This window comes from Cololabis saira, chromosome 11 (assembly GCF_033807715.1).
Source record: "Cololabis saira isolate AMF1-May2022 chromosome 11, fColSai1.1, whole genome shotgun sequence".
NCBI classification, from domain to species: domain Eukaryota; kingdom Metazoa; phylum Chordata; class Actinopteri; order Beloniformes; family Belonidae; genus Cololabis; species Cololabis saira.
The window spans coordinates 12996494-13018989 of record NC_084597.1 but is presented as its reverse complement, the minus strand read 5'-3'; the positions used below and the strand labels follow the sequence as shown (position 1 = coordinate 13018989).

General features: G+C 43.5%; 1 protein-coding gene across 1 annotated transcript; it reads left to right on the top strand.

Annotated features, from left to right (window-relative positions):
* The first annotated feature begins 1921 nt into the window (after positions 1–1921).
* Positions 1922–22489, top strand: dolpp1 (dolichyldiphosphatase 1). The gene is made up of 8 exons (XM_061733300.1): positions 1922–2033; positions 3406–3506; positions 3610–3694; positions 12853–12952; positions 14631–14729; positions 17607–17735; positions 17878–17967; positions 21012–22489. Exons 1-8 carry the CDS (start codon positions 1958–1960, stop codon positions 21046–21048), a joined length of 717 nt encoding a protein of 238 aa, XP_061589284.1. The 5' UTR covers positions 1922–1957; the 3' UTR covers positions 21049–22489.
* Positions 22490–22496: the final 7 nt, after the last annotated feature.

The following is a 22496-nucleotide window of genomic DNA, read 5'->3' as shown; positions in this document are numbered from 1 at the left end:
GATGTGTTTGAAACATTCAGAACACTGCACAGATAGTTCTCCAAATGTAACACACGTATCTAGGTTTTGCTCTCACTGCGATGTGGATTTAGTTATTTTGCACACATATGACTATAGCTGGAGTAACTTTTAAAACAGAGAAATAGAATTGTGTATCAGTAAAATGAGTTTGCAAGCTGCATGTGCAGGTTATCTTTATTTTTAGTCCCTCATTACTAAACTTCTATTCATGTTACGTTTCATATGAACTGCTACAAGTTTGCGTAATGTAATTATTTATTGTGTCTTTCTCAGTGCAACCTTCAAATTAAACATTAGTATCCACTGATTTATAAGTGACTCTACTCTGCCACATTGTTCTGCAGCCCGAAATGAAACAGATTAACATTTAACAAGCTCTATAAAACATGAACTTGGTGTCACTGGAAAACAGTCTTTATTATTTTCCCAACATCACAAGACACTGCCTATAATGCAAGCGTACTATTTACGATACAGGTAAGATGCCCTGAGACAGCATAGCAGCACATTGTCCTGCAGGATTCTGTAAAGGTTATAATATTCAGATTTGATCTAGACTTGTTTCAGGTCATTTTTGCATTATTTTGGGCTACTGCAGCTACTGTATCATACAGTGATGCCCTCATAATTTTGGCTTATTACTACTACTACTACTACTCAGTGGCGTCAATTCAGTTGAAGCTAAGGTATGGCAAGGTTACGAGTCACAGAACTTAACTAGAGTATCAATCAACACATCCAGCAAATACTCATCACAGAAGTCTATGTAGCTTATCTGTGTGGTCAAGAAAATTGGAACTTTTTCAAATGCAGTCTCGCTCACTGCAAAAACTAAAAAAAAAAAAGGAATATTTGTCTTATTTCTAGTTAAAACGTCTAATTTTTAGTACACTTAAAACAAGATTCATCACCAGAAAAATAACTTGTTATTTTACCATGTTCACCTGTTTCAAGTAAATTTTCACTTGAAATAAGTAGAAAAATCTGCTAGTGGGACAAGATTTATCTTCTCTTTACAAGCAAAAAAATATTGTTCCACTGGCAGATTTTTCCACTTTTATTGTAAGTGAAAATCTACTTGAAACAGGTGAAAATGGTTGTTTTTGAGTCTTGTCTTAAATGTAATGAGATTTTTTTTAACTAAAAATTAGACATTTTAACTAGAGATAAGATAAATATTCTTGTTAAGATTTTCAGTTTTTGCAGTGTAAAATAACTAGTGAAATCGATCATGTTGTTCTGATTTGCATTTGTAGTTATTCTATATGTATTAAGTAATAGAATAATCAATACAAATAGACACAGAGTAATTCCATAAATGTGTTTAAAAAACAAACATTTACATTTTCCCTTGCAGCCAAGGTGTGGCGGCTGCCATACCTTGCCATACTGAATTGACGCCCCTGCTACTACTACTACTCTAATGCAATATTAGCATTAACTTCATGTTTATTTGGATACAAACAAACAAACAAACAAACAGACAAACAGACGAACAGACGAACAAACAAACAAACAGAGAGCAAATATATTGTATTTTATATTTTTTTGTTTTATTTCTATGAATTGGTGAAGTTAATTTGCTTTAATATAGACTTATTTACTTATATTTATTATTATTATTATTTCATTTTATTTCCATGAATGGGTGAATGTAATAGTTTAGTGTGGACAGATTTTTTTAATTTTTTTTTACTATTTTATTTTATTCCTTAGATGAGGGAATTGGATTTTTGATGCGGACTGTCTGACTTGCGTGTTTATCTCCATTCAATAATTCTTCTCTATGGGGAAATGATGCGCTCCGCAGAGAACGGCTGTGATTGGTCAGCTCCTCCGGTGCCGGGGCGGTTTGAACACAAAACTCGGCTCTTGATTGGCTGAGCGCTTGTCAGGGGGCGTTCCTCCAGAGCTGCCCCGGTTGTGTCCGGGAAAGATGGCGTTGGAAGAGCAGTGCTCGGCACCACCTCGATGGCGGTCCATATCAGTGACACACGTAGAGTTCCCTGAAGGTGCGTAAGCTTATCATTATCCTTAATCAGCTGTAGTTTTGTTAAGCCTTGTCATTTTCAAGCCGGTGGGTATGTTTCGCTGCTACTGAATGGACACGACCGCCACCGCCTGCAAAATATTGAGCTGCTGACATATTCACAGCACGGAGAGGGTTGCTAAATTGTGAGACACTACCGCATGCGCAGTTTGTATCAATGTTCACAATGAAGGCTAGCGAGCTAGTTAGCTGTGTTGATAAGAGCTTTGTTATTGTGTTTTTATTCTCCCGGGAACCAACAAATACGAGTTGTGGAGATTATTGATCAAAGTGTATACGTTGTTAATTATGGTACAATTTACAGCGCAAGGAGATCTTGCTCTTCTTCCTTATAGCATGGTATCCAGCTCTGTTGCTAATGAACTGTATAGCTTCATGGCCTCTCTCACTAATATAAACAGTATAGGGCTGTTCGATTTTGCCCAAAAATAAAATCTCGATTTTTTTCTCTCAAAATCCGATTTTCGATTACGATTACGATTATTTTGTGAATTGACAAAAGGCAAAGAAATGATTTCAAATATACTGTTTTTTTATTGAACATTTGCCCCATTGGGCTTTAAGTGCAAACTTTGCTCTTATTAAACCAAAAATGAATTAATAAAGTGCAAAACTCTGTAAAATAAGTTGAAAAAAAGTTTAAAAAAATATAATAAAATATAAAGTTTTATCTCTTAAAAAAAAAATCAGCAAATCAGCACTTGCAAACATACAGTAAGTTATATTTCCAATTAAATAAAACAAGACATTTTCTAATTAAACAAAACTGGGTCTTTGCATGCTAAATAATAATGCAACCCATGAAGGAGGTAGAGGTGTGTAATGTCAGTCATCACATTTGCAAGTTTTTTGCAAGGAACACGAGCCGGTCTACCGCATCTGGCTTGAGGGATGCCCGGTGGCATGTTACAACGCCCCCTCCTACACTAAAGAGCCTCTCCGATGGGGCACTTGTCACAGGTATTGAGAGGTATTTCCATCAATCATTAATATGGTATCAATCATTAATATGTGTGCAGGAAAGGTAAAAAAAAAAAAAGTGAAAAATCGATTTTACGAGTTTCACGTTTTAACATCGTTCTAATTACATAATCGCGATTACGATTTAAAATCGATTAATCGAACAGCCCTAAAACAGTATTGCTCCAATTTTCCTGAATTAATAAAATATCATAATGTAGTTTTTAGGTTTGATTGAGAGTAATCTCTATTGACTTTTATGTGGGGTTGCAGGCTGAAAAGGTGTGAACCTTTTGGATTCACCTGCAGTCTGAGTGACTTCACAAGTTTTCAAATGTCTCAATATCTTCAACTGTGTCACGGTGTTTTTACAGGTGATCTGACAGGACAAGTTCTGGCCTACTTAAGTCTCCTGCCGGTAGCCGTCCTTGTGGGTTTTGTGACACTCATAGTGTTTAAACGGGAACTTCACACGGTGAGTCTTTGATTTCAGAAAGAGCATCACCTATTAAAGGGTTAAATGTCCGTCAGGTGAGTGCTCATGTGTTTTGCGTATTTTTTTTTGTTTAATTTTACAGATCTCCTTCTTTGGTGGACTCCTCCTCAATGAAGGAGTGAACTGGTTGCTGAAGAACATCTTCAGAGAGCCACGCCCTTGCGCAGGTGAGTCCAGGAACTAGCCGTCGACTTTTGGCAGAGTTGAGTAATTTTGCAGGAAAACGTGTTTACATTTTTGTGTCATCTCGTTTGGACGACTGCAACAGTTCTCTTTCATAGCAATCGTTTTTGTGTCTCACATTGGGAAGGCCCTCGGCGTGACCTCATCAGAAGCTCCTTTTACATTCCGCCAGCCAGGATTGGCTGGAGCTAAGCACGTGAGTGTCGGGGAGGGTGGAGACCCTACCCTATAAAGGGACCTGACACCGCGCTGCACGTCATTCAAAAACCTCTTCTTGCTACGAGCAGAAGTTCCAAATTTCTTCTCCCGTTATTGACTGTCTCTCCGTGGCTAGCTTAACTGTCCACAGATACGAGCGAAAACTCGGTCACCGGGTGCTTTGTTCACGGCGTGCGCAGTTACTCGGGATTTGACTGCTATCTGGGAAGTAGCAATACTTCACCAGTTAGCCGAGTGGCAACACTCACGGTAGCAATTACCACACCGAGTAGCAATACTCGCGCTAGCCTCACGGTTACTGCAAAAACAGAGTCGCAACACTCCAGCTGTGTAACCTGCCTAAGGCTACGTTTACACTGCAGTTCCCAAGTGACCCAAATCCGATTTGTTTATGACAGTGTGAACAGCACAAGTCACATGGAATCTGATCTTTTCAAATCAGATTCAGGTACGTGGTTCTAAATCGGATACAGGTCTGATGTTTTGCAATGCGACCTCAGTGTGAACAGGCAGGTCGGAATTAATGCGACTTTGACGTCACACGCAGAGCCCCGAGCCGCGGGGGAGACACGGGAGACGGCGGGGGTCGCTCCGGGCCGCTTCCGCCTCTCCTCCTCCCCTCCCCTGCGCTTACCTCTTTCTCGCCTACGACCTCAGATCAGACGAGACAAACTGCTGAATTTAAGCATATTACTAAATAAAGAAGCTGAGGATTCAAATCAGCGAAGCGGTCGTGGTCGCATAATAACCTGCCCGTTTTACAACGAGCTGGACCGTGTGTTAGGTGATAAACCCAGCTGAACGCCGGAGAGCAGAGCTGACACTCCGGGGAGCGGAGCTAGAGCCCTGCTATAGCGGGACTGTTTTCTTCATCCCGCTCCCGCTGCATTTCTGACCATTACCGCCCGCGCCCGCAACGTGTGTGTTCCACTCCCGCCCACAGTGTTTACATCCGCTCCCGCAAAACTCTGAGAATTCATGCCCGCATAATGATAGAGATGCAATAGAAACGTCCTTGACAAATCTATCTGATTTAATGTTAACATGGTAATTGTGGAGTTTGATGGATAATTGGCAGTTCACAGGCACCTGTTGGATGCAAATCCATCATTGTCCTCATCACACGCCTCTGCGCATGCGGGTCAGTTCAGGGCCGCGATGCGTTCACACTCGAGTCGGATATAGAACACATTTTAAAAGACAATGTGAACAGCCACGCAAAAAAATCGGATATGGGAAAAAATCGGAATTGAGCATTAAGGACTGCAGTGTGAACGTAGTCTTAAAGTCGCAACATTTTCAGCCGGTGTCCACTAATCCCCAACCACACCAGGTTACATTAGCATCCCGCGCAGCGTAGCTTCACAGCTACCGAACCCTGCTAGTGGCCATGGCTGGCACTGATGCTGATGCCCCAACTAAGACAGAGGAGAAATCACAGGTGCGAGCCTGCGGGAACAAGATTTCGAGCAGGGACACTCACCTGATGTGTGCGATGTGTCTCGGGCTAAAACACGCCTTAGCCGCCTTTGAGTCCACGGAGATGTGCATTCATTGTGAACGGCTCTCCCTCAAGGCACTTCGGCGCCGTCTGACTCGCCAGACGAACCTGTCAGGCAAAGACGACCCAGTTCTGGTTTCCACCGCGGAAGCTCCGGAGCCGATGGAGCTCGCCGCTGGGTTGGTTCCCCAGACCGAGGCGGGGCCGAGCTGGGGAAGTCAGTTCAGCCTCACGGACCCGCTCCGTCAGGAATTAGACGGTCCAGCCTTGCAGCCGATCCACGGCTCCGCCAGGAATTAGACGGCCCCGCCCTCGCGGTCAGTCCGATTGGTTCCTCGGTGGAAAGGGCGGATGACGACTCGGATGGTGGGTCGGAACTCCTCATGTCCGACAAGGATGAGGATGACGACTCCTCCCTGGGTCTGGCGGGCCGGGTTGCAAAACCCCAGCCTCCTCGTCGGCACCTACGTCGGCCGACGGCTCATGTTCCCCTGTAGGGGATTTGGACGTGTTTCAACGTGCCGCTGCTAGGCTTGGCATCAAATGGCCCGAGGTGCAAGCCGTGGTGGTGCGGTCCCGTTTCGACGGGAAAAGGTTGCCCAAGATGAGGAAGACAGGGAAACAACTCCTGCCGATCTTCCCAGAGTTGCTGGAGGAATTTGCTGTCTCTTGGCGTGATAAGCCTTACAGTGACAAGCACCCTGTGGCAGGCAGCTCCATGCTGGACTGCGAGGGGATGGAGAGCAACGGCCTCCGCAGCATCCCTCCGGTGGAGCCCGTGGTGGCGGCTCACCTCCACCCGGGGGCGTCCCTGTCATCAGCGGGGCCCGCGCTCCCATTCGGGGCAGACCGCTTTCAGTCCAGCCTCAATGACAGGGCATATAAGGCGGCTGCACTGTCGACCTGGGCTCTCAACGCCACTTCCCTCTTGTTGGCGTACCAAGCTGAGCTTGAGGGTGAGATGATCCTCTCCCTGGCCCTGCCCCTTCTCAACCTTTCCCCGACCCTGCACCTAACCTGGCGCTTGCTGATTGGGCCGGCGCTTTGGGAGCTGCGTGCTGGCCTGCGGTCCCCACCCCCGGTCATCCCGTTGCTGCTTCCACCTGCCTGCTGTGCTGCTGCCGTCCCTGACCCACCAGTCTGGCCTTCGGCAGGAGGGTCCCCCCTTATGAGCCTGGTCCTGCTCAAGGTTTCTTCCCTCCTAAAGGGGAGTTTTTCCTTGCCACTGTTTGGCTTAAGGTTTTTCTCCCACTATGGGAGTTTTTACCTGCCATTGTTTATGTAATAATTGCTCGGGGGTCATGTTCTGGTCTCTGGAAAGCGTCTGGAGACAACTTTTGTTGTATTAGACGCTATATAAATTGAATTGAATGACAGCTTCACCTAACCCCGCGTTATGGGAAGAGATGCGTGTCATCACCGACTATTGCCTCCACCTTCACAAGGTGGCGATCCAACAGGAAAGAGCCCGCTGGCTAATCCTCACCAGGCTATCCGCTAAGGAAAAAGGGGACCTGCTTGACACCCCCATAACGCCCCAGGGTCTCTTCGGCACGGCGGTCACGTCCATGCCAGCGCCCCGTGAAGAGAAGCAGAGACCGTTCTCAGCGGGTGAAAACCCCTGGCTGTTGCCAAATGTGTCTCACAAACACTTCTCATTGTCATGAATCATTAAAATTGTTCCAACTGTCGCATCCAGGCATGGTGCCGAGGGCGCAGTTAAAAACAATGGAAAACAAAATAAAACCATTGTTGAACGACAATTGGGTCACACCCCCCCCCCCCCCCCCCCCTCTGGCATAGACAACTGTGTCACAAACGGCACGGCACGTGCATGCGCAGTTTCGAAAGAGCGGCGCTGCACCCCGGTGCCACAAGGGGGAGCCCTTACCCCCTGTGTGACATACGTCATCAGTCCGGTGTCATTGAGAACAGTGGAGTGGTTAGCCTTCACATGCTAAACAGGGGATACAGGCTTCAATTTGCCATGACACCCCCGCAATTCAGGGGAATAATCCAGTCTCAGGCCTTAGGCGAAGAGGCTCGCTTTCTACAAGAGGAGATTTACTCCCTGTTAGAGAAAAAGGCGATAAGAATAATCCCTTCCGAACACAATCGGAGCGGTTTTTATTCAAGGTATTTCCTGGTCACCAAGAAGGGGGGGCGTGGCATGCGTGCAATTCTAGATCTCAGAGATCTGAACACGCATTTAAGAAAATACAAATTCAGGATGTTAACGCACGCGTCTCTGCTGCGTTTTCTGCGTCCGGGCGATTGGTTCACCTCAATCGACCTCAAGGACGCGAATTTTCACATCCCGATATACCCTCCACACAGAAAATATCTCAGGTTTGCCTTCCAGGGGACATGCTACGAATATCTGGTGCTCCCCTTCGGTCTTTCACTAAGCCCAAGGGTGTTTGTAAAATGCACGGAGGCAGCAGTGGGACCGCTCAGGAGGTGGGGTATCCGAGTAGCCACGTACATCGACGACTGGCTTATTGCGGCATCCTCCCGCCAGGAGGCAGTAGATCACACAAGATTACTCACAGAACACTTGGTGAATCTGGGTTTCAGGATTAATCTAGAGAAGTGTTTCCCTCCCTTGCCAGTGCATCTCCTTTATAGGCCTGTCCATAGACGGGGCAGAGTAAGGATGACGAGAGAAGGAGTGCAGGCGCTCCGAGACTGTTTAACCCTTTTTCACAGGGGAAAATTTGTGTCTCTCAGGCTTTGCCAAAGGCTGCTGGGGCTGATGGCATCAGCCTTGGTGGTGATTCCTATGGGACGCCTGCACATGAAAGGAATGCAGCGCTGGGCGGCTTCACACAGGCTAGATCCACGCCGTCACGGCTCTCACAGGCGCTCATCTCACATAAATTACCTGGAGCTGTTGGTGGTTCACCTGTCACTGAAACATTTCCTTCCTTTTCTGAGGGGACATCACGTGTTAGTCAGGACAGACAACACTACAGTGGTGGCATACATCAACAGGCAAGGGGGCCTGAGATCTCTTCAATTACACACACTGGCACACAGACTGATTGTCTGGTGCAGCAGACAGTTCCTGTCCCTGAAAGCCACCCATGTGGGGGGGTCACTGAACCGTGGAGCAGATCTCCTGTCCAGTGGAGAATATTTCATCCCCATCCGGAGAGGCTGGCCCTGTGGGCCTGGCCCGTGAGTGGCTCAATCTAGAGTCCGCCGGCCTCCCTCCAGGTGTGATTGAGACCAGGGTTTCCGTTGTCCGGTAATTGCCGGACTTTGTCCGGTAAAATATGCCGAAGTCCGGTATTTTATAATCTCTCCGGTCAAAATGTCCGGTGAAAATACTCACTGGGGCTGCGGGACTAGGGACTAGAGTCCCCGGGAGTACTGCGGAGGGACACGCCGAGCCCCGGTGCTGGGAGCCGGGAGGAAGCGGAGCTGCGGCGCCGACATCCACGTGTGCGTTGATTTATGGTTCCGTGTCGCACCGACGCAGAGCCTACGGCGTAGGGTTCGCGGCGACGCGCACCCTACGCCAGACCCTACGGCGTAGGCTCTGCGTTGGTGTGACGCAGAACCATAATTCCGGCTTAAAAGTAAACAACATGCGCCCAAGTACCCGTGCATGACAGGCAGACACACACGGGGAGAAGAGACAATTTCTTTAATTTTTATTTTTTTTTAAAAACTTTATCCTTTATGAACGCAATTGTTATATAGGGTAGTCCAACTTTCCTTATTTTAATCAGAACACTTTCTTTTTTCCTCTTCGGCGTGGAGTAGTGGGCTTGGAGCGGCAGCCATCGGTTAGTTTTTTCTTTTTAGATCCGAGGCTTTGCGTAGATGGTGGCTTCCGCAACTTTCAGGCGCTTTTTCTGCGTAAGCAAGCTTTATAGATGAGCCCCTGGACTGTTACCGCAGTACCGCGGAGTAGTACTCTGTGCCGGGAGCTGGGAGGAAGAGGAGCTGCGGCGCCGAGATCCACATGTGCGTTGATTTATGGTCCCGCGTCGCACCGACGCAGAGCCTACGCGTACCTTACGCCGTAGGTTACGCGCAAGCTTCTGCAATATTTATTTATTTTTTGAAGTTACGCTCGCGAGTCAATTGACGGGACTTATTTTATATATATATATATATATATATATATATATATAATAAAAATACTATTAAATGACTTGCATTGATATCGTACTACTGCATATGATTTATTTTTAACCTCAATAAATTCATACATAGCCTATGTGACCGGAATTTCAAACATTTGTCCGGTAAATTGAAACCCTGCCGGTCACATTGTCCGGTGCCAATTTTTTCTAGCGGAAACACTGATTGAGACTACCCAGAGTGCCAGGGCTCCCTCGACAAGGTCCCTTTATGGGAGAAAGTGGTCGGTTTTTGAGAAATGGTGCTCGGGCTCACAAGACATTCCTTTTCAATGTTCTGTGGCTGTGATCCTGGCTTTCTTACAAGACATGGTGGACAAAAAGAAGGCTTTCTCCACTATTAAGGTGTATGTGGCGGCTTTTTCAGCCTGTCATATCGGTTTTGGGGGGAAACCGGTGGGACAACGCCGTTTAATCTGCCGTTTCATGAAGTGTGCGCGTCGCAAGCTCCCGGTGTCTAAACTGTTGACACCATCCTGGGACCTCCCCACTGTGTTGGATGCCCTTTCAGCCTCACCTTTTGAGCCACTAGACCAGGTGGACTTAAAAATGGTGACTTTAAAGACAGTGTTGTTGCTGTCTTTGGCTTCAGCGAAACGAGTGTGTGAGATTCACGCTCTGTCAGTACACAGAGAGTGTACAAAGTTCCTTTCAGGACATACAGGGGTGACCTTACAGCCTAACCCGGCTTTTACACCTAAGGTGTTAGGGTCATGATCCCATATTGATCTTGTGTCCTTCTACCCCCCGCCATTCCTCTCAGATGAGCATCGGCGGTTGCACATGTTGTGCCCGGTGAGGGCTTTACGTGTCTACATGGACAGAACCAAAAGCTGTAGGAAAAGTCACCAGCTTTTTGTGTCTTGGGCAAAGAATCAGATGGGGAAGCCAGTTTCCAAGCAGCGGCTTTCTCACTGGATTGTGGGTGCTATTGCTTTGGCTTATACCGCCAAGGCTTTGCAAGCACCAGAGGGTCTGTGCTCATTCTACCAGGGGTCTCACTACCTCATGGGCCCTTTTCAGAGGGGTCTCCATTCAGGAGATTTGCGCCGCAGCAAGCTGGGCCTCTCCACACACCTTCGCCAGGTTTTACAGGCTCGATGTTACAGCTTCCCCATGAGCTCATTCAGTGCTTGGTGTGGCTAAACATTAGCAGGGCTTATCCCGGGACAGTAATGGCCCTTTTGCACTAGTCCTTACTCGGCCCGACTCGGCTCGTCCCGCCTCTACCCGTTTTTGTCCCCGTTTGTTTTTCCACAGCCAGGGGAGAAGTGGGCAGGTTGGGGTGAAGCTGCCGTGACGTACTCAACCGCTTTGCTCATGTCGGCGCTGATCAGAAATCAGCTGGAGCCGTGAGCGGCTGAGAGTAAAACAGCCCGTCTACATCCCTTTTTTAATTCTCTCCTCAGCCACCAGGTTTATGAACATCTGCACCTCAGAGTTGGATCACCAAACAGATGTTTTGCGCTTTATAATAAAATCGCTGCGAGCCGCGAGTCGCCCTCGCGCTGACTCCCGGTTCCTGATTCTGAAAGTCTGACGGCCCCGCCCCCGACCAATAAATGGCGCGGAGGGTGGTGACGTCAGAAATAGTCCCGGCTCAGCCCGGATAGAACCTCGCCAGAATGGTTACAGAAAAAGTATCTGCTTGGAGCGGCTCTACCAGCCTCAGCCCCTAGTGCAAAAGCGCAAGACGGGGCCGTGGCGGGTAAAACCGAGCTGAGGTGGTACTAGTGAAAAGGGCCATTAGTCCTCCAGTAGCACCTGCCCCGATGACACTCGGGTAACATCTGCCTAGCAATCCGGGAGTCAGTATTTTCCCAATGTGAGACACGAAACGAATGCTATGAAAGAGAACTTTAGGTTACTTGCGTAACCCCGGTTCTCCTCCAGTTCTGCAGCGCAGTTTTAGCCCCGCCCACTGCAGCCGTCGACAGTACATGCAGCTTTCAGAGTGAACGCGCCAAGCAGCGAGATGCTGGCCTCAGGCGATTTTTGACGCTTTCAGTGTTAACTAAGACGCGAGGAGGTCGCTCCTTCCTGGCCGTAGAGGCTCTGGACTGATCTCCCGCCGTCTCTACATTCTCTGGACTCCATCGAAGCTTTTATGAAACAAACTTAAAACCCACCTGTTTATCTGAGCTTTTAAACAGTAGTGAGACGGTTGTTTTATGACCACTATGTTGATTTTATGTACTTTTATTCTTGGAGCTTTTATCAGTATTGTCTTGTTTTTATCGTATTTCTACTTTTATTGTAGTGTTTTATTTGTGTTATTATTGATGTTTTATTTTTTGTGAAGCACCTTGTGACATTCCATTGTCTGTGAAAGGTGCTATATAAGTAAATTTGACTTACTTACATTTTTTATTTTTTTATTTTATCCATTATGCAGAACGCCATTATTTTAGTTGGGTTATACTTTGTTCTGTGGAATCTCTTTTTTAAGTTGTAAAAAATGTTGCCTCACAATCTATTCTGCTTTTTGGATAGGGTTGCTTTGCTATCCATGTTAAAAGCTTACTTACAATTGATGTTTGTCAAACAATCTCTGTTTTTTACATATTAATTCTGGAAAACATGTAAGGACATGTCAGATTCAGAAGCTTTTATTGTACCCTGTGGGGGAAATGCACTCGTGTCCGATGTTGCTGTATAAAAACAACAAGCTGCATAAGCAGTAAATACATTTCATGTTTCAGCAGCTTGTGAGACCACTTTTAGCAGCAGTAACCCAAAGTAATCATTTTCCATATGACATCATCAATCAGTTTGTAACATTGATTTGGCCAACTTTTCTTTAAATCATTTCATTGGGGTTTTTAAGCACAGATTTTTTCAGCTCCAACTTTAGCATTTCAGTCAAGTTGCGGTCTAGACTTTCGAGCCAATGCATATTTATTATCGGTGGTGACCAAAATGCTTCTGAATCTATTCAAAACTTTTGGAAAAACTCCACATCGAGCGTTATAGTAGTGTATACATACAGTGTATATAGTGTATACATCCCTCAAAGGCTTGAAACGAGGCAAATGGACTTCCTGTTCTTTAGTTCTTGAAGACATTTCACCTTCTATCTTGAACACTTGTCAGTTCAAAAAAACTAACTCTGTTCTTTTGAACTGACTAAGCCTTCAGGATATAAGGTGAAATGTCAAGAACAAAAGAAAAGGAAGTTGATTTGCTTTGTTTCAAGCTTTTGAGAGTCAGCATTGGTGATCATGTTTACATCACCAGTTAACTTTGTTTATATTGTGTCTTTCTGCAGGGGCTCACACAACCCTGCACACAGAATATGGGATGCCCTCCAATCATTCCCAGCTTATCTGGTTCTTTGTTGTTTACTTCTTTCTTTTTCTTTATTTAAGGTGAGTTTTGTTTTTTTCTTGCTTTTTGTAGTTAGTTATAGCAGTGAAACTGTTGGAAGTTGGATAAGTTCTGTTTTCTTAAGTTAATCCATACAAACATTGTATGTTATATAATTATATAATTCTCTCTGTGATGGAATTTAGGGCTTGGTAATATAGGCAAGCATTCATATGTTGTTGTTTTTTTAATCAAAAGGGTGTTTTTATACAAATTTGACTAAATAGTTCTTTTTTTAATGTCTTTTTTTAACCTTTTTTTCTTTTCCTTTTAACAAAACACAGGGGATGAAATAATGAAGTTAAATCTCACAACAAACCACACAGTAGATACTACCGTGTTACTGAAAAGAAACAGGAAAAAAAGAGATGTCCTTATGGACGACAACTCTGTTGGGGCATATCTGAATTATAATGGGACTTTGCATTTGGATTTGGCAACAAGAAAATATACTTATTTTGTCCCAAAACCACAATATAACTATCAGTATGATGCTTCCAAGATGGGAAAGCCATGTTTATCTCCTCATATGTGTGTACGTGCATACAGTCAGTCCTGTTGTAGCTGGTGATTGATAAACTAGCAGCAAAGCGGTGAGATTGACTTTCTTTATGTCAAAATATAAGAAATTCTCATTTTATTCCCGCTTTTCTCTTCTTTTTGCTGCAGAAAGGGACGTGGTTTTTAGTTTCAATGTTTTCTATGGATTTAAAAAAAGAGAAAACACGTTTCAATGCAGCATTTAGTACATATCAATATTACACTGTTATAGCATCTATGTATCTTCTCCTAAGATATATTGGCATGTCTCCAATCGGTATACAGCCATGCCATAGTTATATATGCCAGGATGTTGGAGAAATAAATGGTAAACAGACTGGAGCAAATACTTGCTTGAGAGTCCTTCATAATGCTACAAAACCTATTGTTTTACAAATCAGACAGAGGTTAAGAAATAATGAGAAGCTATGTCACATGCATACATACAGTGCGTTTCAACTAGCGGGAGTTCAGGCTAAATTTTTCAGGTCTGTATCGTTGCAGCGTGTCTCCATTACAAGGGATGGCCCTGTAAAACCTTTAGAGAGGTACTTGGGTTGGTGGACAGGAACCTCCCGTCGGAGATTTCTCTGCTAATCAGGATTTTTAAATTAAGTTCAGCACACTCGTGCACATAAATCATGTGAACACAACTCATTTGGACCAGAGACATTTGATGAAGTAGGAGATAACGAGAAAAAACGATAGATGGACCAGCGAGTTGGTTCAGGTACATGCATACCATACCTGGCTGCAGACCAGGCTCTAATAATAAAAGGGTTTCATTGTTAAATATTTTATTCCTGCAAATACTTAATCCCATATAACAAAATGTTAAAAACTACATGATGAATTGATTAAGATGAAAAATGTATATTTTTCATCATACAGTTTAATGGGAAAGCACTAATTCTCAAAACATAATGGTCCCATGGCGTTGGTTGTTGGTTGTCTATGGGCTTAGCCTTTTAAACAGTTCCAATTTTAATGTAGTTCTAATTTTCATTTGTGTAAATATAGCCTTTATTTGATATTTGTATATTTCAGGGTATTCATTTTTTACTGCTACACAAGTAAGATGAATGCTCTCACGTTTACATTTCCATGCTATGGTGTGTGAACGATACTGATTTCTTTCAGAATGCATCAAACGAACAATGCTCGATGCGTGGACCTACTCTGGAGGCACATACTGTCCATTATCTTATTGGGCATGGCCATGTCAGTGTCATACAGCAGGTAAGAAATCTCTTACCTCACCTCAGTATATTGTCGAGATAAATCCTTAAATCTGGGACTAATAGAGGAGGAGAACACAAAAACAGTATTACCGGTAAGTTTTTTTTGTGAGGCACCTGTTTTGTGGATGTTGAGATTGAATAATTATATTTCGCATGGGATATTATTAGGAAAAAAGATGTGCCCTAAAAATACTTGAAGAAAAAAAAAACTTGACTCTCCTGAAGTTGTATCAGTTAGGAAGGCCCATTCAGACCCAATGACCCTTAAAGGAGCTTGAGGCCGGATTGTAGCAAGATTTATGAAAAAAATCCGTATACGTTTTAAGTTTTCTAGTAATAATGTCAGATGAAGCGTTCCAAACCCAAAAGAATGAGCCCTCTACCGTATCTCTCCGTTGCCTTGAACAGGCTGTGTGCTGCAAAATGTGCTGCAATTCGGTCCCGAATTTCCCGCGCTGGGCTGCGGATCTGACGTCACATGACGCTGCATGTGCGTTCTCCCCGTTCTCCCGTACCGGCTTCACTGTTGGCTGCAGTACCCCCAACGGCCGTCGTGGTGAAGGGTGGCGCTAGAGAGTCTCATTTCTTAAAAGGAGCCTCAAGCTCCTTTTAAGTGGTTTTCATATAGAGGGCGCACAGCGGCAGCCGCCGCCGGCTTTCCCATTCATTGTGTATGTGCTGCTGTCGTGCAAGGGCGCAGGGTTTGCTGCGCAACATGGGCGCATGCCGCCGAGTTTGCGCGCCGGCAAAGGGCGCAAGTGGGCGCACGCCGCCGGGTTGCCGCAGCAGCAAGGGCGCAAGACGGCACAAAGCGGGTTTCACCTAGAACGCGGTTTGCGCCGCGCATACCGCCGGGTATGCGCGGCACAGAGACAGCGCAGAGCAGGGCGCAGAGCAGGGCGCGCCTGCGCGCATCGCGTACATATTTGTTGCAAGTTGCTTGGTGACCGAAAAAAAGTTTCATAACCATATATTGATAAATGATTAAATTGATCCTGATATGAGGCATGGAAATGCTATATTGTATTTTAAATTAACATTTTATCGTTAAAAGAGCAAAAGAATATCACGTTTCTACCACTTTTAAACACACCAGGTATGTCCAAATTCTGGGAGATTTCTCTCCACTTTTGTCCCTTTTTATTGATGTCCCGATAGGCCTGCAGTCTCGCATCCCACAGCTCCTCACACAGAATCACAGCCAAGATCATTCTTTCTTCCATCTTGATCGTCTCTGATCTACAAGCTATTGGACACCACCGAGATGCCGTCACAGGGCGCACGGTGAAATTAAAACATTTTCATTTTACAGCGGCAGCTTGCGCCGTCTTGCGCGGCAACCCGGCGGCGTGCGCCCTGTTGCACGCCGCCGACCTCGGCGCAAAGCCCTGCGCCCTTGCGCAGCGACAGCACATACACAATGAATGGGAAAACGGCGCCAGACCGGAAAAACCTTTTTTCGGTCGCCAAGCAACTTGCAATGAAAATGCGCCCACTCGCCGCCGACTCTGCTCCACCTGTGCTGACTCTGCGCCGAGTCTGCGCTCACCCCGGCGGTGTGCCGCGTTCTATGTGAAAGTAGCTTTACTTTCAGTCCTTTAACTCCTCCTCTTTCTGCCTCCACTCTCAGGCTGTGCATTCACAGTATGTCCCAGGAAGGCTCAATACTCTCCTCATCACAGTGTGTGCTTTCACAAAGCATTATTATGGGGTCTGGTCACTGACTGTTTTAAAAACTTCAAAATGTCACAGCTGTCCAAGCCTTAGTTTCTCCATTGCTGACGGAGTTTACGATGTTACTACAGCTGGAAAAAGTTGGTAGATGGTGGCTGGTCTTCAAGTGGGGAGGACTTTACAGTACGTAGTAGTGGATTTGTGAAAGGGACTTTTGAATACAGGGTGTCTTCTTTGATTCATCCTGTACTTTACTTTCCCTAACCGTTCCTTTTAATATGTATCTGAGCATTGAAATGGCAGCTGTACGCTTCTATAAATGATTGATGAAGTTTTGTTTCTGGTTAAAAACCATGGATTTAATCAGTTAATATCATTTATGCTACCTATGATTCAAAATGTAATTTTTGGGACGTAGAGCACATAATTTAATAGATACTTTTACTGTAGAGGTGCTTCCTTTTTGTCGTTTTGGGAAAAATAAAAAAATCCTGTCTTCCACTTTTGCTCAGGTCCATGTGTCTGACATGAATATTGTCACTTCTCCAAGTGCACTGTGGCTCTACAGATTTTTCTGTGTTTTCTTTCCCCACACTTCATATGTGCTGCTTCTTTTAACATTTGGTCACTTATGCATTTGTCTTCATTGTAGCTTTTTCCCAGAACATATTGAAACTGAGTGAAAATGTACTTGGTGTTCAAACTACCGGCCTAAATTTAAGTATATTTATGTCAGAATGGGAGAAATGCTTCAGGATTTATATCTTACATCCTGAATTACATACATTAAGTTAATTACATAGTTGTTTTTTCATTTTAAACCATTGTTAGAGTAATTCATACTTTAAATTTAACCTTTTTAATGGCTGATGTATGAAATAGTACACAGACTTCTTTATTTATCCTTTTCTAGTTCACGGTTTTATTATATTTTAAAAGTAAGAATGCGCCCCCTATTTTCTCCAACAGTTTTTAAAAATTTTTAATATCATAAATACATCGGGAAATTGTTTTGTTTTATTTTTACACTTTTTTTTTTATATCAAACTTTTTTTTTCTTCACGGGGGTCAAATATGCTGCATTAGGGTTAAACAAAAAGCTGTTTAACTGTTTGTTTGGTTAAATCACTGGAATAAAAATGACATTACATGGTTTTAGTCTGGGCTTCTCAATACTTTTCGACATGTTTTTTCTTTTCAGGGTGTACCTGTTGTATCACACCTGGAGCCAGGTTTTCTACGGTGGAGTGGCCGGCACTACCATTGCTATAGTCTGGTTCTTTTTCACACAAGAGGTGTTGACACCTTTATTCCCCAAAATAGCAGCTTGGTAAGTAGCGCTCTTGTTTTATGTCTTCCCTCTCCTGTCACTGGGGAGGACCGGTCATTCTCAGCCTGAGTCAGTTGATTTTAAAAAAAAACAAAAAAAAAACACCTGTAATGTTCTGTGCTTGCTTTTTCACACTTAATAGGCCAATTTCAGAGTACTTCCTGGTGCGAGACACAAGCTTGATCCCGAACATCTTATGGTTTGAGTATACAGTCACCAGATCAGAGGCAAGGTAGGCATCACTCACTAACTCGTATCTGTAGTATCATTGCTGAGGCCTGCAGCTTGTATTATGAGGCTGGATCTGATGAGCAGAGAACTTTGGTTGAAGTTGGGCTTTTTATGTTGTTGAAAGTGCTATGTTGCCATGGTTACTGGGGTCTGATTGCTTTTTAAACACAAATTTATGTGCAGATGTTCAAAAGAAAAAGTTACAGTATTTTATGGACTATAAGCCGCACCTACATATAAGCCGCATCTGCTCTATTTAAAAAAAAAAAACAAAAAAAGATATGCAAGCCGCAGATATTTATGTTGTTAGATTAGATATTTTCTACATGTACAGAACGATTTTGAACTGTAAATGATGTATATGTTTGTACCTAAATAGATCCTTTCCTAACAGTGTCTTTTAACACGGCAGCAACTTTACTGATTAAAACGGGACAGAACCAAGAGAAAATAACCAGTATTAATTTATCTGTTTGAAATCTGCTTCTACCTACTTCTATCTGCTAAAGAAGAAGTAGCGTATTCTTCTTTGCATTTATTTTGTCTTAGTGTTGATTCTAATTCCGGTTAGAGCGCCCTGAGCGGTGGAAGAAAAATCCACGGAATAGCTGCACCTTTCTATAAACTGCATGATTGAAAACCTATGAAAAAAGTAGCGGCTTATAGTCCAGAAAATACGGTAATTGCTTGTATAGCCCCTAATTAACCTGTAGCAGAGGACCTCGTACCCCAAAGGACACGGTCAAATGCTGTCCACAAAATACATGTGCATTGGTTGGACAAACTCCAATGCTTTCTTCAAGATCCGAGTGATTTATAGCCGGGCCAGAACCCATATTGGTGATTGATCAGATGCTCTATCCAGGACTATCCATAGACTTATCATGGAGCCTGAGGAGTTAGTTCCCCTATGTGCAGAAAACCCCTCTGGTCACCCTAAAAAACCCCCCCAAAAAACAAGACTGGATCCGCCACCTCAGGCCCCGTTTACGCGAAGCAAAAACTGTGGCGTTTTCATGCGTTTTGGCCGTTCGTTTACACGAAAACGAAGCCCATCATTTCGGAAAACTCCGGCCAAAGTGGAGCTTTTCAAAAACTCTGTTTTCACGTTTGCGTCTAAACAAAGGAAAACGGACATTTAGGCTTCAGAACGTCACATTATGCAACGGAAGCGTCACCAGCATCATTTGTGTGACCTGTGTTTACAATTTGTTCGGCCACCGTCAATATTTTATTGTATTTTACCTGTTTTATATTCTAAAGTCACACTTAAAAGTAACTCCACTTCTCTGTCACTCCAAACGAAAGACTCTCGTTCCGTCTTGGGAGTAACTGGCAGTCAAGGCTGATTTATGGTTCCGCGTTACACCAACGCAGAGCCTACGGCGTAGGGTATGCGGCGACGCGCACCGTACATAGGCTACGCCGTCGATTTAACATGGAACCATATTATTCAGGCTTCACACGTGTCATTTGTTGATGGTTTTTTTTCCAGGATTCTGATTGGCTAGCATAACTTTGCGCTTCTCATTACACTGCCCCCTGCAGGTTTGGATGCTAATAGCACCTTAACAGCGTATTTATCCGGGTTTGTGTAAACGAGGATATTTTTCAAAACGTAGAGGGGGAAATATCCGTTTTTGTAAATACGTGTAAATATGTGTAAACGTGGCCTCAGTCTGCCAGTTCAGACACTCTTCCCTCTGATATCCACACAAGGTTTCAGTAGTTTAGGAACATGTCAGAAATCTGTCCATGTTTGTGCTCACCCAGAGCCAAAACTATCCTCTCTAACATAAGCACGCTCAGTGTTGGGGAAATAAATTTGTGTGACTGTGATAGTGAGGCCGTTGATTGAAAGCAGACTGTTGCTCCCGCTCACACCAGAGGTTTGTCCTTCAAGCACTGAAGGCCTTTGTCATAGTCGAGCTGTACGACAGAAATGGCTTTAAAACCAGGAATATTTTTACACTCATGAAGCTCGGTGTCTATCTGCTTGTATTTAACCACCCTCTGAAAAATGTTACACAATTGTACATGAATGAATTTAGTTATCTGAAGTGTGAGGAAACTTATTAAAGCTCTAAAGCAGGAGTGGGCAATCGTGGTCCTCAAGGGCCGGTGTCCTGCAGGTTTTAGATGTTTCCCTGCTTCATTGCACCATTATACAAGTGACTGTGTCGTTAACAGAATTGTCCAGACCTTGATGACAAGCTGGTGACCACCATTAATTAGAATCAGGTGTGTTAAAGCAGAGAAAATTGTAAAACATGCAGGATACCGGCCCTTAAGGACCAGGATTAGGGCTGGGCGATATATCGAGATTTTAATATATATCGATATATTTTCAAACGCGATATGGTACGAGACAATATCGATTTATTAATTTTTTTTTTTTTTTTTATATATATATATATAGCTTATTTTGTGACAAATTGACTTGAATGTTTTATTTGAGATTTGCACAAATGTTTTGTTACTTGCACAACTGTCAACCTCAGTGGAAATCTCTGCCTGTTACTGTCTACATTGTATTAATTGCACAGTGTATTTTAATTTAATTGTTATGCAGGAAAGGGATATTTGTTTTATTTTATTCAAGAAGCATTTTTATTCTATATATGCAGGCAGTTTATTTTTATTTCATTTGTTTTATACATTTTGATATTGTGCAGACCTCTGTTAATAAATGTACCTGTGTGACATTTGGCACGAGGCTTTGTATTAAAACTGACTGTTTTTTTAAGGGTTTGCCTCAGAAAAAAATGAAGCTAACAGAGATGCTATGCTATAATGCTTTGGGGGAAACCTCAATTATGGCACAGAAAAAATATCGATATATATCGAGTAAATATAGAAAATATCGAGATATGACTTTTGGTCCATATCGCCAAGCCCTAACCAGGATTGCCCACCCCTGCTCTAGTCACCAAGAACCTTCAGGGGCAAAACGGACTCATCTCCAACGATTCACTTTAATCTTTGGTTTTTAAAACGTGACTAAGATATTTGTATTTATTTTGATTTCTCTTCTTCTTTTTCTAGGAACAGACAACGAAAGCTTGGAACAAAGCTTCAGTGACCCTCACAGCTTTTTTTGCGAAACTGAGTTTAGGATCACGCGCACGCCAACACGCAAACATTTCCATCCACAAACTAATGCTCACTCTACAGAAAACAGAAAACAAAAAAAACCACACACACTGGAAAACCATCTTTTGGACCGACGCGATTGCGAGGAGTGTAGGGGGGTGGGGGTGGGTGGTATGCGTGAGAGAAAAAAAATGTTTACAATTGGTGAAAGAGTGCCTGGACCTCACCAGGAGCCTACAGCTCATGCAAGTCCGTCCACACGCCTTTCCTTCTTGTACAGCTTGCCCACAATGCTCTTCAGTGCATGCAAGACTGTGCAAGAGGCATACTATTTAAATATAGATTAATTAATATATATGTGTATGTGCGTATACATGCATATATATATTAAACGCACGCAGACAGTACCAGTTTACTGTAAGAGATTCAATGACCCGAAAAAAGGAGGCTTCGGTTAAGTTTTTAAAAAATGGGTGTCGATTGCAGCATGTATTTAGTGGTTGTTTTTTTTAAGATATTCTAATGGCTATTGGGGGTGGGGGGGTTTATGGGTTTTGTTGGCAATATGTGGAATTAACAGTTTTTTCCATTGTTATATAATAGAGAATGAATAATTTCTAAAATTGGGTAAGGTGTAATATACATTAAAAGAAATTTGCACTTTGTGAAATTTACAGGTAAAATAAAGAAAAAAGGAAAAAAAAAAGACTAACACTAGTTAAATGTTTTAGATCGACCCCCTGTTTTCCCTGATCAGCCTTTGCTTTGTCTTTTGATTGCCGGTTCTGACGTGTTGGACTCCGAAGCTGATCTGCAATCGTGTTGATTTCTATTGCTCCTCTTTTTTTTTTCTTTCTTTTATTTTAATGGAGGTTGTGGTTCCTTTTTATCCATGTTTAGGGGGTTATGACACTGAATTGCAGCAGCACATTTGAGTTGGGTTTTTTTTTTTTGGGAGGGGGTGGTGTTGTAGAAGTCACTTTGGACTGAGGAGGTGTTTTCCTGATGCCTTGCATACAGTAGCAACCTGGGAACAGAGTTCTGGGAACCAGTTTACTTTTCTTTTAATTTGTCTCTTATCCTGTTTTCTGCTGTTGCAGATGACACTTTCAACTTACCTGCATTTTTCCACATAACATTCCATATCATTTAGTTTTAAAAACATCATGACTGCTGAGGGGAAATGTTTTTATTATTATTATTTTATTTTTTATTTTAACAAGCCTCAGGTCAGTCGCAGCATGTTATTAACGGCTATTCCTCACAGCCTACGGCAGCTGACGTTGAAAGCTGTCAAATGGATATCTGAAGCTGATTTAAACGGTCATATCATTAGCTCCACAAAGGGAAGTAGTTCTCTTAGATTTTTTTTTTCTTCCTCTTCCATGTGTAACCTATATCAGAAATGAATAAAATGTGTTTATGTACAAGAGATGG

Coding starts and splice junctions, on each gene's coding strand:
- dolpp1 (XM_061733300.1), top strand. CDS start 1,958: ATGGCGTTGGAAGAGCAGTGCTCGGCACCACCTCGATGGCGGTCCATA. Junction 3,695..12,852: donor AGAGCCACGCCCTTGCGCAG/GTGAGTCCAGGA, acceptor GTCTTTCTGCAG/GGGCTCACACAACCCTGCAC. Junction 17,736..17,877: donor TTCCCCAAAATAGCAGCTTG/GTAAGTAGCGCT, acceptor CACACTTAATAG/GCCAATTTCAGAGTACTTCC.